We start from the raw sequence: 17,076 nt of genomic DNA, 5'->3' as shown, positions 1-17,076 counted from the left end.
GTAATTTTCTCAGATTTGACCTAACGTCAACGGTTTTGCCTGCAGGGGACAAAAACTGCAAAAATAGCCGATTTTTTCGGAAACAGTTTTTCTGCAGTAACTTTTGACTAGAGTTGCAAAGTTTTCCCAATGGGCTGCTACCGGCACCGCCCCGCCCCACAAACATTTTCTGGGATACCGGCATGCTACCACGCCCCAAGCAAAAAAAACCGCCAAATTACCGGCATACTAAAAAACCCGCATTCTTGATTCTGGCTTACCCCTATATGAGATGCCACATTTTGGCAATTTCAGTAACCACCCCACCCAACAGCCACCCATTGTCCAACTTATTACAATTCAATAGCCTCTTAGTGTCCAAAGTTTGAATCATATGCTGATAATTTTTTTGTGCAAAATCAAAAATACCGGCATGCTACCGGCAAGACATGCCAGATACCACGAAAAAACCTGCGGTAGTGAAAAATTACCGGCATGCCGGTAGTGCGGTAGGGAAATTTTGCAACTCTACTTTTGACCCAAGACTTGTACGAGCTTTCTTTTACCGGCATCGTGTTCCTCTCGTCAAGACGCATCGAATGAACTATAACTTGACCTTGAAAGGTCAACTTGAAAATTTGACCTCAGGTCAAGGTCATGACCTGACCGGAAAGAGTCATGTTGCATATCAGTCGATCCGTAGCTGAACACATTTAATGCGTTTTCATCGCTCTAGCATGCCTCTATCAAAAGTTATTGGCGAAAAACTGTTCGATACCATTCGTGACCCAAGATGACCTCAGGGCATAAACAGGGGTCACGGACACATGTTTCATGTTCAGTGTGTCTAAACCACTTGTAATTCAGTGTTTGGGAGTGTTTATAATGTGTTTCGTCCAAAAGAGGCGCATTTCAGTTTTCTCCCATTGACTTTTAATGGGGAGGTCGCAAAATTGACCTGACCTTAGGTCATCGATATCAAAATTCTGAGATATACATTTTGTACATGCTATTGCTCTTAGCAATCGCTGAAAGTTTCAAAGCGATCGGTCACTCGGTGTAGCTATGACAGACATTGAAACTTTTTATGAGGTGAGGTCACTTCAAGTGACCTGGTGACCTGACCTTGAATGACCTTGGTCTGAAATGTTCACAACATGTGTAGAATTGATGTATGATAAGGTGTACCAAAAATGGCGGCGCTCCGCGCCGCCGTTTTTGAGATATTCGCGAAAAACCACAAGGGGGGTGTTCAAACACCCCCCCCAGCAGGGCGCGGGTTAATAGCTGGGCGTGTTTTTTTTTTTAGCCTCGTGACGATCGAATCAGGGCCAGGGCCCCATACACCTATGGGGGCCCATCGGTTGCTTGGGGCCCTAGCCCCAAGCAATGGCCCCAGCGACCGCCACTGTGTACACATTACACACAGGCCTCTGAGATTACATACTAGCTCATGCAAACTCTATGCAGGCCCCGGAGGTCCCACGCTAATCCTTAAGAAACCAAGCCGGCATACGGCGTCACCACCGGGCTTCTGAGGTGCACAGCACCAACCCATGAGGTCTTATGTGTCGTAGAGCCACGCTCATTTGGCAGGGCCCACCCGCCACTGGCGAAGCGGGTCTCATACAAGCCATTGCTGGGCCTACGAGAGCCTCAAGTAAACCCACGCTGATATTCCATATAAGATCCGGCCATACTCCACTGAAAACACGATTTACACCCCATTGACACCTTAAGTTTGGATTACACCCACTTTACACCAGATATGCACCAGAAGTACGCCAACCTGATGCCCATTATACACCGTTGTTAGTCCCTGTTTGCAACCATGAACCTTTTTAACACCGCTCATACACCGATCCGCTAAATATACCATCAACACACCAGGCGAACACCCTCGTTGAAACACCATCTGTACACCTAGGTGATGCCCAGATCAGGGTGTAAGAAGGGAATAGATCGGGATACGAACTTTCTGGAAACACCCTTTTTACACTATACGAACACCATCGTTGAAACACCATCTGTACATCATATGGCGATGCCCAGATCGGGGTGTAATAAGGGAATATATCGAGATAACAACTTTCTGGAAACACTCCTTTTACAGTATACGAACACCATCGTTGAAACACCACCTGTACACCTAGGGCGGCGATGCCCAGATCGGGGTGTAATAAGGGAATAGATCGGGATAAGAACTTTCTGGAAACACCCTTTTTACACTATACGAACACCATCGTTGAAACACCATCTGTACACCATATGGCGATGCCCAGATCGGGGTGTAATAAGGGAATAGATCGGGATAAGAACTTTCTGGAAACACCCCTTTTACACTCATTGAACAAGGAAGCAACGCCGTTTTTCCCGCGCTTTCTAACGGCTGCCGACATGACGTCAGCGCGGCCGACCAATGGGAAGCGGCCTAGGCCCCTGCGCGGGCCCTCGGCCGCCGTTAACGGCTCAATTTCGCCGTGACCGCGACTCAGGACGCACCGACGAGGGGAGCGTCCCAAGTGCTAGGTGGTGAAAAGTGAAAACCTCTTTTAAGTGGGATGTGAGTGCGGAGTGCGACGCAGGATCTCACTCTGGCCTAGCGGGACGCACCACGGTGCCTACCCGCGGCCAGATTCTGCCCTTCCAAGGAGCGGATGGGCAACGACCGCCCAGGTACGCCCTCCACATCGCGCCAACGACTCTCAGCAGCCGACACGCCGTCGAGGAACACCAGGAGCCAGGTGGCTCGCCAGCTACAGTTCGAGCTGGATCGATCCGAAGGCGGTGCCGGGGGCGCGAGGCCCACCCAGCCGGTGCTTCTGGGTGACGACCAGCTGGAAGAGCTCGTCCGCCGTGTGGCGACTCTTTTACAGCCGCCCCGGCCGGGCCGGGCTGCCCAGCCATCGCAACCAGACTCGACACCTCGGCCGGGTTCGGCTTCTCAGCGCCCCATGGACGGCCCACCTCCGCTGGTGCTCCCACTGCCCGAGTTCAACCAGCAGTGGCGGAACTACCTCTCTCAACAGAGTCTTATCAACGAGAACTATCAAACAAGGGACCGCCAAGAAATCAGAGTGCCACTCCTGGCCACTGAGCGGCCCCCGGCCGACATCTAAGACCAGCAGTTCCTTCAAGATAGACTGAAACTGTTCGTCATAGTCGGCCACCGCGGCTGGGCGGCCGCGCTAAGTTTCGTATGCGCTAAGCTTAGTTATGCGTTTCGTTTTAAGTTTCGTTGTAATAAATGTTGCACCAGCTGGCTGACTTTGGTGACGGGTCTGCGAATGAAAAAGGTGGGGAGCGGTGGTGTTGGGGAGCGGTGCATGGATGGTGCTAGCCGGGTGTACCGTGGGTGTTAGGGGAGTGTAGAACAGGAGTAAAATGGGTGCAAAGAGGGTGTAGAACAGGAGTAGAATGGGTGCAAAGAGGGTGTAGAACAGGAGTAAAATGGGTGGAAAGGGGGTGTAGAAAGGAGTAAAATGGGCGCAAAGGGAGTGTAGAAGAGGAGTAAAATGGGTGCAAAGTGTTGTAGCACAAGAGTAAAAAGAGTGCACATAAGGTGCAAAGGTGGCATAAAGCTGGTTCAGGGGGTGTAAACCCGATGCAAGTGGGTATGATACGGGTGTCATATAGGTTTACTGGTGGTGTTAAAAGGGTGCAAGAGGGGTGTATGAACGGTGTTCGACAGGTGTACAGGGTGTATGCTTGGTGTTTCGAGAGGGTTAAGATGGTGTTCTTCTGGTCTAAGTTGGGCGTAAAGTGAGTATCGTTTTAGACCACACCCCATTTACACCAAAAAAGGAATCATTTGAGTTTTGAGTGTCGTGAACCGGTGCCAGCGACGCTGACCGCCAAATTGACAGAATGCGAAACTGAGCCCACTCATGAGTGAAATTTACGTCCTTTGATGGCGCAAGAGAGAAAATGAAACATACAAAAAGCTTTTCTAGGACTTTTGTTCGATCTGAAAGGTGGGGCCAAAAGATAGTATGGCCCCACCTTTCAGCACCAAAGGGGGGGCCATGGCCCCCGTGCCCCCCCCCCCTGGGACCGCCTATGACGAAAACATAAAAAGGTGTCCCATTCTCCCCGGTCTCCCATTCTTAGGCATCTTCAACTATTATATAAATAGGTAGGTATACGTTGAACCTATACCTCGTAAAACGTATGTTTAAAATTGCAGGTGAAAGGCCAGGTCAGCGCTCATAGTCATGGGTCACATATCTTTGATTGTAACATATCTTTCTTATTCTTGACTAATGTTCAAAGCAATCAAATGTTCTTTTCAAGCCCTTTCCACAGTGGGTTTGCCATCTGATTTGAACCGAGACCAAGTTAGCGATAGCGGTCCGTATTGTCGATTGGTTCAGTCAGCGACTCGATGTCACGTCGACATGTATATAGTAGGTACCTATTCATTTTGATAAAACATTTTTTTTAATTAGGTACCTACTTTAGGTACTACCTGATATCCAGTTCCATATCTTATCTAAGTGGCTAATGAAGTGCCACCTTTAATCGTCTTTTTTATAGTCGATTATTGTGGCGCTTTACGTCCTCGTCGAGGCGCGCCCACCGGCGCGGCGCGGCGCCCCTTATATGGATTGGTGCTATGTGACGGTAGTGGGCGGAGCCGTGCAGTGATTGGTCGGGCCATGACACCGGGGACGACAGTCGACAGTGATTGGTCGGGCCATGACACCAGGGACGACAGTGATTGGTGGGAGGGCCGGGAGTGGACACGCTGGAATTCTACCGTCTTTCTTTCGAAGATTAATAATAGGTGCTCGGCGGGGTGACAGTCCCGAACCGGCGCTGTCACAGTCACCATGAGGGTGGTCTCGCTTCTGCCGCTGCTGTCGGCGCTTCTGCTGGCGCTCGGGTTCTCCCACTGTGTCGGTCACGCCGTGCGCCATGGGGACCACGAGAGTATCGGACAGAATAACGAGATGACGATAATGCAAGATGATGTCGACTGTGATGACGGCGAGGTGAGTGTGATGACGGCGAGATGTACGTGCTGACGGTAAGGCTAATATGACGTCAGTGTGAGCTGCGGGGGGAAGAAAGGTAGCCAACCAAAAGCATGTCTATCCCGACCAATGAGCCGCGATCATGTGCAAATACCGGGGGAATGCCCCACAGATACTACACTTTGATCTTAGCCAAAAGGCCGAGAAGCGATAGTGAGCTGCATCCCACTATCTAGCCGTGCCACGATTTCCAACGTTTCAGACTAGCCTGGAGGTGGACTGGGACGGTTCGCCGGAGGTGTACACCTGTACAATGGCCCGTGACCGGCGTCCGGCGGACCCGATCCATACGATGGATTCCATCCAGACCTGCGTTGACGTCAGCGGGGATTACCTAGTGAGTGCGAGTTTGATATAGCTAATGTGATTGTGGACTAAAGGGATAAACACTGCAGGTGTTGTTAAAATAGGTATAGGCATTGGCGGTGACTTTTCCAAACTTTTCATTGCACAACGGATGGTGCACTGAAAGGTGCACTGTAACAATGCAGAAAGAGACGGCTCCGTGGCCTTTTTTTCCGCGGTACGGCCGGGTATTCCGCATTAACTATCTTAATCCGCCCTTGATTTTTCGTAAACAATTTACTGATAACTTGCCCTATGTCAAAGGCGAATTAATAATGCATCGAATGACGTTTGCGCTGCCGCACCGGTTTTATGTAAATGATGGGAAAGACCGCAACGCGGCCACAATATGTGGACACCATCTCTTACAAATAAATTCAAAGCAAATTGCTTGTTTAGAACCATACCATTTTGAAGTCAAAGATGTTTTAAGGTAGCCTACATACCTAAATGCGAATCAAATGATGTTTTCATAGGTCTCTTCGGCTTCGCTGTACGGACTTTTGGTTGGGTGGGAACGTCTTGTGATATGCTCATTCCCCATCTCATTCGACTTACCGGGCCACGTAAAGCGGCAAACGGTATTTGAAAGGTCGTCAAAATGATGACAAACACGTCGCCAAACGTTTAGGGTTAGGGAGAGCAGCTTGCACCCTTGAAGCATCAAATTCCATCTCTTTTAGTCGCTAGTCATTCATATTATGTATATAACCCTCGACAGTCGACACGACAGAGACGAGAAGTGAGGTGCGGTGTTAAATTAAAAACATAGAACATTTAGGCTGGAAATAAATTCGGCAAAATTGGTACATTTTGACACATTTAATAGATGCCAGATGTCAAACACAAATATGCACAATACCAACATAATAATTATTAGAAATACGAGTATGACATACGTTTTGCTTATTTTCAGCCGCAACACATCTGCATGAATGAAACTATCGAGTATTCCATGACGATTCCGCTTCTGTAAGTACCTAGAAGGCAACATGAAACACATAGGTACGTATATGTAACTAAGTACCTAGGTGATGCCTATACCGGGGTTACTTTGCCCTCGGGACAATGCCCTCTTTGCGATTCTTTGCAGAATAATAATGAAGAAACATCACTTGGCGCCAGACAGTTTTTCCCGTTGATGCAGCTCCACGAAACTCATGAGTCCTTCAAATCAGGGCTGCGGAGTCGATGGATTTTCGGCCACTCCGACTCCGACTCCGGCTTTCAAAAACCAGCTCCGACTCCGACTCCGACTCCGGGCAGAATTGTCGACTCCGACCGACTCCAACTCCCGACTCCGACTCCGCAGACCTAGCAGGGCTGCGGAGTCGACAGATTTTCGGTGACTCCGACTCCGACTCCGGCTCGGGTTTCTAAAATCGACTCCGACTCCGACTTCGGTCACAACTGTCGACTCCGACCGACTCCGACTCCGACTCCGACTCCGACTCCGCAGCCCTGCTTCAAATGATCGTGAGTTATCACGTTAGGTCACGAAAACTGAATGTTTATACATTTATGACTCGGCAACTGCAAGATATCCGATTTGTTTACTAGTCTGATGATGACCTGTAGGCGAAAATTCACTTATTGATAAATGATATATCACTTTCGACCTTTCAACAGTTATATAGCCTTGCTTTCAATTTCTCTTTGTCGAGGAAAGGCACATAAAGGCCTGTTCCGTTATAGCTCAATTGGTAGAGCGTTGGACTCCCGGCAGAGTGAGAGCCCGGGTTCGAGTCGCTCCGGTGCTCGGTATTTGAGACACCTGACGGGGATAGTCTGTGGCTGGTGGGAGCATACGCAGCCTGCATTTGAAGTCAGTTGAGTGCATAGTTGGGTGAGACAGGTCGTGTCCGGCTGTGAGGGACATGTAAATTATTACATACGCTGTGGTAAATTCCTTAGCATCTAAATTATCCCGTTACTTGCGCGATCGGACAGTAGGAGTCGGGTCGGAGTCTGCGCAATTCAAGCTCTGCTTAGCATAGACTCAGGCTCTGTCAATCCGTCCATTCAAACATTCATGCTAAATTCATAAGAATATAAGAATTCTGCACTTTCACAACTATATGGATAGATGATAAAACTTGTATACCAACGACCTTCATTGCAAACCATTTCCGTATCGAACTTGAAAATGTGAAGCTTTTCCGTAACAGCGCTATCCCTCACGATTAAAAGTACGAACTTTACCCGACGTGAGCCGTTTCCGTTACGAACATTATCCTTGTCAAACCTTGTCCTATCGAACCGAACCTCTTTCGGTACAAACATTGGCATACAAACTTTGCCCATAGGCTACGAATTTGTCACCCCCTACAAATCTTAGACATACGAACCTTATAGGTACCTACAGCACGAACGTTATCCGAATATACAAGACCTCCGCAGCTTCGCCAATGAATATCTTCCTGGAGCTTACGAACCTTCGTCCAGATCCTACAACTATGTAACTAGGTATCCCTTTGAAAACAAGTTCGATAGCACCGATTGCACAAAAATGCCCCCACGAGAGCGAATGTAAAAAATGCTACAATTACAATCAGGCCTTGTTGCAGTGTTGGTCACAAGAGGCTAAATAAAATAAAGCGATCCTTGGTGGCGTAGTTCGGTAAGCGTCTGCTCGAGGTGCGCTAAAGGAACCGGATTAGACTCCTATGGCTATACCACTTGTCTCCCAGAAACCTAATCGTCTAGCCACTCACCAGAACTTGGATGGGCTCTCCTTCGACTGCTGCTGTAGCCTGCCATTTATATATAGGGTCATGAGTAATGCCACAAGAAAAGTGAATCTCACAGTAAATGAACACAAGCTGTCCGTTGCACGGTAGGCGATCGGGCCGGTCTAGCCTCGCGAAACCTCAAAGACACTTTTTTCCGAAAATTGGAAAACAACGCATACTAGTCGACAGAAAATTCATCAAAGATTACGATTAGTGCATTTGCATGGCTCAGGAGACATTTTTTCGTAGACAAAAGTATCGTTAAAGACAGCGTTCCGTAACACTTCATAAGGGGGATAATCACAGCCGATTTTTACGCTCTTTAGTTTGAATATTTTGCGGAACGATGAAATTGCTAGGTGTTGTCAGCGTGGAGACTGAAACGGCGGGCGGGCGCTGACGGGAGCCAAAAGAAAATGATTCGGCCGGCACTCCTTTACTGCGAGTTGCGCGTAAAAACTAAAAGAACAAAATGAGCGGATTCGGTTTTCACAGGTCTCCCATTATAGGCACAGGGACAATGAATATATGTAAGCGGCTGAACATGAATCGTTACAGTGACACACCATGTGACATAGTGACACACCCTGTCCCCTGACCCTGGCCTTAACGCATACTTATCATAACAAAGTTAAAATTTTACGACACATTTTACGTTTCCGCAGAGAGAATCATCGGCCGGTACGGCCCGTAGACGGCGAGTACCTGTACCTTCCACCGCAGCGCTGGCTCCACAACATTGAGGTATCGTATTTGTCGTCTGTTCTGCATGACTGTTTTCTGAATGTTCTTACACCAGGGCCGGCCTCGTGACGGGGTTAGCAACGCATGTCCTGAAGTAAGCCGTATCCTGTAATGTTTTCCGACTCTCATGTCTGCTGACAGCACGGCGCGATTGTCATGCTGTATCACCCGTGCGCCGACTCTACCGAGGTGGACAAATTGAAACAACTGGTGCGTGGCTGCATCCGTAGACACATCATCACCCCCTACAACAAACTATCGCTGGAGCGGGTGAGTCCTGCATCGCAGAAGCTTGCAGAAATTATCCGGCGTTTTGTGTTAGTGGGCGTTGATCATCGAATAGTTGCATACCTATAGGTATATTAATTATTTATGCTACTCGGATTATGGGCAATCGCAGCAATTTGTTTCAGCTTAAGTTACCGAAGCATTTACCATGTATGCGTTCATAATGCTGGTAAAATTTTTAAAAAAGAACGGAGTGTTTTGTTTTGAAACGCAAAAAGCTTCTTAATGTAAAGTTTCTGTAAAATTTCCGATCAGCTTTCCCGTATAAGCCTGAAATGGCCGTCTGTGTGTTGTCCAGCCGCTGGCGCTGGCCACCTGGGGCTGCCACCTGAGGATGGCTCGGGTGGACGAGGCCGCCGTCCGCACCTTCATCAGGGAGAAGGCTCTGAGGGGTCCCGGCCGCCAGAGGTACGGCAGGGGCCGCTTCGACGCCCAACTGCTGGTCGAAGCCGCCACGCCCGAGGGCTCGGACCAAGCCGACTCCGTGCTCTGTCCCAACCAGCCCTGAGGTGACTGGCGGGCCGACCGGCCCCGGGGACAGTGACCTGAGCGGACCAGCCGCCCTAGGAAGGTGGTGACGTCCGACCATTGAGACTATATTGCCTTCACATCCTGAATTACAGAGAAGGAATGTTGAGCTCCATCATTGGCGGGCTGCTAGTGGAAAAACTGGAAAAATAAACGTAAAATGTGCACTATTATAATGATGTCCTACGTGCCTTTTTGTCATATAGTTCTCTGAAGAGTTTGGTTTCAGCGGTTGGCTCCGATATGCCCTACAATTTTAATTTCGATATAAAATACAAGCAAAGTTTTAGCTCTGATTCAGCACTTTTGTATACCACAACGATGTAAAGCCGTAAAGCCCACTGACAGCCGCAAATGCTGTTGCCGCAAATCCATCCAACAGTCAAATAAAAGAAACAGCTCAAACCCATCAAAAACCAAACTTACGCCTATAAGATATATTGCGTTGAACTTGCCTTTCAAAATTCGGAATATAGCAGCAGTAAATACGATTTACTCACGATTGCAATTATGTACCATCAAGACATTTACACTATATAAGAAATTACGTGGCCAAAGTGGCCATTGCATTGTTTCCGTTACCGGAGCGGTCGGCGGAGCCCCGGCCGCCCGCGCCCGGTCCTCCGTCCCGTTCGGCTCCCCGTCTGTCTGCGCGCGCTCACACCCTCTCCAGGAGGAGGGCGATGCCCTGGCCGCCGCCGATGCACGCCGAACCGATGGCGTACTTTTCGTTGCGCTGGCGCAGCACGTGTACCAGGTGGGCGGTGATGCGCGAGCCGGAGGCGGCCAGCGGGTGGCCCAGCGCGATGGCGCCGCCGCACGTGTTTAGCTTGGCCGGGTCCAGCTCCAGTTCGCGCTGGCAGGCGATCGTCTGCGGCGCGAACGCCTCGTTTATCTGGAAGAGGGTGCAGTGTGAGAGTACGCTACGCATGCCACATATGAGAAAAAGGCACAAACAGATACACGCCATGTTGATGTCACCTAGGTAACGAAATTATCAATGATAACGTGCTTATCACATTCCAGGAATGAGAACGACTCAAAACAATGTGCTATCTAACGTAAGTGGCAGTGAATTTTTATCATCACCAACGAACAAAACACTCAGGATCTCAAAAACAGTGTGGAATCACGCGAACGACGCCGAAAACGCGCCTGCCCTGGGCCTCACCTCCATAGAGATATATATACATAGAGATGACATGCCTGTGCTGAAGCACTTGGTGTCATGGAATTCCGTTGGACCTTTTTAAGCACACTTTTCTGAACATCCAATAAGTATGTGCTTAATTGAGTCGGGGTCTTCAATATTGGAGACAGTTGAAACGGCGCGTAAATGGCACTAGTGATGCGCGCCGGGAGATACATATTCTGCGTCGCAGCTCGTGTGCTGATATTTCTCCCTCTAGATGGCACTAGTGATGCGCGCCTGAAGATATCCTGCACCGCAGCGCCCGTGTGCTAATATTTCTCCCTCTAGATGGCACTAGTGATTTGTGACTGGAGATATACTGTGCCGCAGAGCATGGCTGATCATTTCATCCAAAAACTTTCACCCCCTCTCCCGAACTGGCGCTCTGATATACAGCCAGGTACATTCCCCTAGCTGACAAGAACTACCTTCAGAAATATGCGAGCGTGATATATGCGCATTTGTGACTGATGAACTGCACTGACCTCGCGGGCCATAATGGGGGGGGGGGGGGGGTGTTCCCCCTGGCGAATATTTGCAGTAGCTCCCAAACGCTTAGGGATAGAAAGACGAAACTTTCAGTACCGTACCCCTCATCAATTTGACATCTTCTGGAGTAAAAATTGGAGCCTAGCCCTCTTCATGACGTCACAGGGTCGATTTTTTCTGCATTCACCAAACGTCGCTCTTCCAGGCTTTTCAGAACTAATGCCGGTGTTTGTTTGAGCCGTACTTCCCGTTTGTTTGAGTTTCTTCGCTTCTTGTCGTCGGCGTCAGCCCTGTCATCATGATGTCCAGGTTGCGTTTCAGGGTAGCGGCACTCGACAGCGCGTACTGGTGGTCGAGTGACGCTGTTGTCCCGCCTTGTTCTTGTAGGCCGCTACCCTTGGAACGGCACATTCCAGCAGTCGAGCTTTGGAGCCACATTTTGATCCAGCATTGATACCAATGCTGTGTTGAAATGAAGAGAGCAAAGTCGGTTACATGCAATGGGCATCTAGTCCACCGGTCTCAGTATGGCTTCTTTCGATTTATCAAGAGCGCTCCGGTGCTTCGGGAAGCGATGCAGAGAAACATGCTGCGCCGCTGCGGTTCCGAATCTGATGTACAACCTTGGACGAAATGAAGTAGAGAACAAGTATAAAAAATATGGTATCTACATTTAAAAGTTATAAAAATACACAGACGTGAAATCGAGTACAAATCATAGAAGCTGACGTACTGACTCATCTACGAAATAGGTACACCCGCGCCCGGCTGGGGGTCCTGCATTTCCACGCCCTGCTGGGGGGGGGGGGTGTTTGAACACCCCCTTCTAACTCGGCTCCTGGGCCACGTAGCGATACGCGGAAGGCGGAGTTCGAAAGAGCGTCTAAAATAGTGACGAAATCACTTTGGTCACTTTTTTGGTCAGGTCAAAGGTCAGGTCACCAGAGGTCATTGAAGGCAATTTTTCGCCGATTTCCAGGTCGAATGTCGACAATTTCCAAGAAGCCAACGCATAACTCGGGAACCAATAGAGCTACAGCGCCGCGGAAAAGCGCATTCGATAGCCATTTTAACACCCTTTCTGAGAAATTCTCTCAGATTTGACCTAACGTCAACGGTTTTGCCTGCAGGGGGCAAAAACTGCAAAAATAGCCGATTTTTTTCGGAAACAGTTTTTCTGCAATAACTTTTGACCCAAGCCTTGTACGAGCTTACTTTTACCGGCATCGTGTTCCTCTCGTCAAGACGCATCGAATGAATTATCACTTGACCTTGAAAGGTCAACTCGAAAATTTGACCTCAGGTCAAGGTCATGACCTGACCTGAAAGGGTCAAGTTGCATATCAGTCGATCCGTATCGTCGAGCTGAACACATCTAGGGCGTTTTCATCGCTCCAGCATGCCTCTATCAAAAGTTATTTGCGAAAAACTGTTAGATACCATTCGTGACCTGAGATGACCTCAGGGGCATAAACAGGGGTCACGGACACCATTTCCATGTTCAGTGTGTCTAAATTAATTGTAATAATTCAGTGTTTGGGAGTGTTTATAATGTCTTTCGTCCAAAAGAGGCGCATTTCAATTTTCTCCCATTGACTTATAATGGGGAGGTCGCAAAATTGACCTGACCTTAGGTCATCGATATCAATTTTATGAGATATACATTTTGTACATTTTATTGCTCTTAGCAATCGCTGAAAGTTTCAAAGCAATCGGTCATTCGGTGTAGCTATGGCAGACATTGAAACTTTTTATGAGGTGGGGTCACTTCAAGTGATCTGGTGACCTGACCTTGAATGACCTTTGTCTGAAATTTTTACAACATGTGTAGAATTGATGTATGATAAGGTGTACAGCGCCGCCGTTTTGTAGATATTCGCGAAAAACCACAGGGGGTGAGCCTTCTTGCCGCGATCTCGGCGATAAAAAGTTTTCGGGTAAACATTCCCATCTAAAACCTGTTTTGTTGAAAGTGCACGAGTTCTGAACGCAGATTTCTTGCTTAAAAAGGTCCAACGGAATTCCGCGACTTTGAGTGCATGTCATCTCTATGTATATATATATCTCTATGCTCACCTCCACAAGGGCGATGTCGTTGAGGCTGAGGCCGCTCTTCTCCAGCAGTTTGCGGATGGCCGGCGCCGGACCGATACCCATGATGGTGGGCTCGACGCCGGCGACAGCGTACCCGACCAGACGAGCCAGTGGGGTGAGGCCGTGCTGATTGACGGCCGCCTCTGAGGCCAGCACCACGGCCCCGGCGCCGTCACAGATGCCCTGCGACACGGACAACGGTCAGATGGCAGCCGAAATCGGGGACCTATCACAGGCGAGAATGGGTTCAGGTAGGAAAAAGGATGAACTTGCCCAACTGCATAAATGTTAGGTGATTAACATGACTTGAGTTATACATAATTCTACGATTCTCAAACGTTATCGGAACATTTTATGAAGATAACCAAAACGTGTATATCTAAAATCATTGCCAAGGCCATTCGTCATAAAAAATATTCCAGGTCACCCAACAGTCGAAAAAAACATGCTGAACGACCATATGAACAAATCGAAAAAAAATATCAGCCTAAATAACGCGCTGGCATTGACTTTATGGTATAAATATTGCGTAGGTAACACCACACACGAAAAAAAAAACGGGAAAATGACTGTAGCCAGTTTGGTGTATTATTTTTTTCGGAGGAGTGTGTCCGTTGGTCGGGTGAGGCGGGACGTACCGAGGCTGTGGCGGCTGTGACGGTGCCGTTCTTCTTGAAGACCGAGGGCAGCTTGCCGATGCTGGCCATGTCCGAGCTGGGCTTGGGGTGTTCGTCCGTGTCCATGACCGTGTCCTGGCGCTTCACCTTGATCGTCACCGGCGCAATCTCGTCGTTGAACACGCCCGCGTCGTGCGCTGGAAACGGCGTCATCGCGCGGTTCAACTACGATAAGGGAATATCGCCGAATATAACGATGCAAATAGAACGTTCCATCAGTCTCGAAATCTTCAATTGATCTTAATAAGAAAGAGCAGTAAATACAAATCATGACATTTTCTAAGGATTTTAAACATCAAGTTTATAATATCGCGCTGTACCTCGCGATTATTACCGCGATGCCGCGATAGGTGCCCTTCTAAAAATAGGAATCAGTAACGAACAAGGTCATTTTTAAAATTGGAAAAAGCTCTATTGATTATAAATAAGCAGTCTTCATTCTCAGCTGTGTTACTGTACCCCAAATTGTCAGTGAACAATGAACAGAAGTTCCACCGAACCGCCGTGAACTCACCAGCCTTCCACTTCTGCTGCGAGCCGATGGCGAACTGGTCGGCGTCCTGTCGTGTGATGTTGTACTTGTCGGCCAGGTTCTCTGCCGTGACACCCATGGGCGTCTTGCAGTGCTGGTCGGTGAGCGCCTCCCACATCACGTCCTCCAGCTGCGGGTTGGTGCCCAGCTTGACGCCGGTGCGCAGGCCGCGCACGGCGTGCGGCGCCTGCGTCATGTTGTCGCTGCCGCCCGTCAGCACAATCTGAGAGTCGCCCATCGTGATGTCCTGCCGGAGAAAACACCAACGCCCTCATATTTACAAGTCCGCATATTTACAATTTACAAGTATTTACATGGTAACATCGAGAGACCTCTAATAATTGTGGCTGCGGACTTGTCATCAGGAATCGCGGAACCAGCCTTCCGATAATCACACCCCCTAACTGTCTCAAATTGCAGCATTCGATCACGTGGGGGTTTTGCGAATATCACCAAATAATGGACTCTGTGCTTGTGAATGATCCATTCAAAAGATTCGGACTAAATAAAAAAAGACAAGTGTCCATAATTTGATTTTGAGTGGCCTTTTTAAAAAGTGGTAAAGGCATCGACACAGCTTTGAGCTTACGGAGCACCGTTACATCAAACATGGAATCAAGCCACAGTTGCGTCGGCAAATCCAATCAATTAATCATCAATCAGAGCATTATTTTACACGCATGATTAAGACGAGTCAAAAGTAAACGACACGAATGTGATAAACGTGAATTTCTTCCGTGTTTACGCGTTTAATGAGTGAGACTATTCCTCGCTCAGTCGTGTCCACATTATCAGACGGCCGTGGAGACTAGCGTATTATTTCCCAAAATAACTAGCAATGCACACAGTCACAGACATCGGCGGGCATTGTACTTTCCGCAATAACTCGACGATTCCTCTTAGTTATTACTCTGTAGTCAGACTGTCCACATTCACAGTTATAACATCAGCTGGGTGCGAGGCCGCCCTCACCACCCATGGACCGGCCGACACTCAGATCAGCACCCGGATCGCTGTGTGAGAGAGCACCCTAACCGGCCGAGCCACACCTGCGCACCTATATCGCTGTGTGAGACCACCCTACCCAGCCGAGACTCACATCAGCACCTATATCGCTGCGTGAGAGACCGCCCTGGCCGGCCGAGACTCACATCAGCACCTATATCGCTGTGTGAGAGACCGCCCTGGCCGGCCGAGACTCACTTGGGCGCCGTTGATGATGGACTGGAACCCAGAGCCGCAGAGACGGTTCACGGTGAGGGCCGGGGTGGCCACATCGCAGCCGACGCGCAGCGCCGCGTGACGAGCGATGTACGGGGCCTCGACCGACGAGCACTGTCGAAAGCGGAGGGAGCATTCGCATAATCCACGATGGAGTTCATACATTAGCCAGTGTACGACTGGTGTAAATATGATGTAAAAATGATTTCAATTAACATTTTTTTATGAATAGAAAGCACGTTAGTAAATAAACTGAATTAGGAAAACATTGGGAATAGCTAATAAGCCATAAAAGCATAAATGAAAGGCGAATGATTCCGGAAAACCCAAGCCTTTTGTAGGGCCCAGAAAACATGATTTGATCCTCTGACAAGTGATAGTACCTACGAAAGAACCTTTCACAGTCTGTCTCAAACAGTTGGCTACATACCTTTTTTTTTTAAACAAACCATCATGACCAAATAATTAAATGATTCAGCCACTAGAACAAAATACGGACAATGTTGTATGTACAGAACGCTCGATATTTTTCATCGTAAATATCCTGCGAATTCACTTTGTTACCAAGCAAGGGGTTTGCGACAATGACAGACAAAATTCAACCTCACACGACCAGAGGGCGAAGGTCGGCAGCCTGAAGGGAACCATACGGCGACGAAAGGTAAACACGACAAGCCGCGCTGACTGAGCACTTGTGCCGGCGTGTTGGCAGAATGCGACCGGTAGCGATCTTTAATTCTTTTTAGAATTGTGCCAGTGGCGTCCAATCAATGGGGCGAGAGACCAGGCCCGTGTACCGACAGGGTGCAGAGTAGTACACACGGCAGGAGTTGCGGCCACTCACGGAGAGGACGTTTCCGATGACCACCGAGTCGACCAGCTTCGGGTCGACCTTGGCAGCCTGCAGCGCTGCCTTGGCAGCCACCTCCTGCAGGTCCGTGCAGGTCTTGTTGGACAACTTGCCACAGAAAGCTCCAAATGGCGTACGCTTGGCACCCACGATGAAAATTCCTAAAAATGGTTGCATACCTAAATGTCATGCAAATAAACATCACTAATGATTTAGTGAATACAACACCTAATACATACTCAGTCACGGCAGCCCTATCAGCTGGGACTCGATTCTGATAAATGTCGACCGTCGAGTAAGTGACTCCATCACACGTAGAACATTCCTAGAACCCACCTTATGTATTCATTGAGGGACCAGTCAAAGAGG

At 48.7% G+C, this 17,076-nt stretch overlaps 2 protein-coding genes and 1 pseudogene across 7 annotated transcripts in view; 1 reads left to right on the top strand and 2 right to left on the bottom strand.

Moving 5' to 3' along the window:
- Positions 1 to 4,780: 4,780 nt before the first annotated feature.
- Positions 4,781 to 9,825, top strand: LOC122381235. Its single transcript, XM_043365187.1, has 6 exons — positions 4,781 to 4,973; positions 5,218 to 5,352; positions 6,277 to 6,332; positions 8,758 to 8,836; positions 8,978 to 9,106; positions 9,423 to 9,825. The coding sequence occupies exons 1-6, from the start codon at positions 4,812 to 4,814 to the stop codon at positions 9,630 to 9,632; spliced, it is 771 nt and encodes a 256-aa protein (XP_043221122.1). The 5' UTR covers positions 4,781 to 4,811; the 3' UTR covers positions 9,633 to 9,825.
- LOC122381257 lies at positions 5,048 to 5,167 on the bottom strand (annotated as a pseudogene).
- Positions 9,826 to 10,074: 249 nt separating the features above from the next.
- LOC122381234 (3-ketoacyl-CoA thiolase, mitochondrial-like) overlaps positions 10,075 to 17,076 on the bottom strand; it is a 90,943-nt gene continuing 83,941 nt past the window's right edge. For all 6 annotated transcript variants that reach the window (XM_043365184.1, XM_043365181.1, XM_043365182.1 and 3 more), the window contains exons 3-8: positions 16,702 to 16,868; positions 15,840 to 15,971; positions 14,619 to 14,883; positions 14,066 to 14,241; positions 13,410 to 13,610; positions 10,075 to 10,547 (exon numbers count right to left, since the gene is read on the bottom strand). In XM_043365184.1, coding sequence (XP_043221119.1) covers positions 10,311 to 10,547; positions 13,410 to 13,610; positions 14,066 to 14,241; positions 14,619 to 14,883; positions 15,840 to 15,971; positions 16,702 to 16,868 — 1,178 coding nt within the window. In that variant the 3' untranslated portion in view covers positions 10,075 to 10,310. The remainder of the gene's footprint in view (positions 10,548 to 13,409; positions 13,611 to 14,065; positions 14,242 to 14,618; positions 14,884 to 15,839; positions 15,972 to 16,701; positions 16,869 to 17,076) is intronic.

Source organism: Amphibalanus amphitrite, unplaced genomic scaffold (assembly GCF_019059575.1).
Source record: "Amphibalanus amphitrite isolate SeventyFive unplaced genomic scaffold, NRLGWU_Aamphi_draft 000116F_arrow, whole genome shotgun sequence".
NCBI classification, from domain to species: domain Eukaryota; kingdom Metazoa; phylum Arthropoda; class Thecostraca; order Balanomorpha; family Balanidae; genus Amphibalanus; species Amphibalanus amphitrite.
The sequence above is the reverse complement of the archived record's forward strand: the minus strand, read 5'-3'. Positions and strand labels throughout refer to the sequence as shown.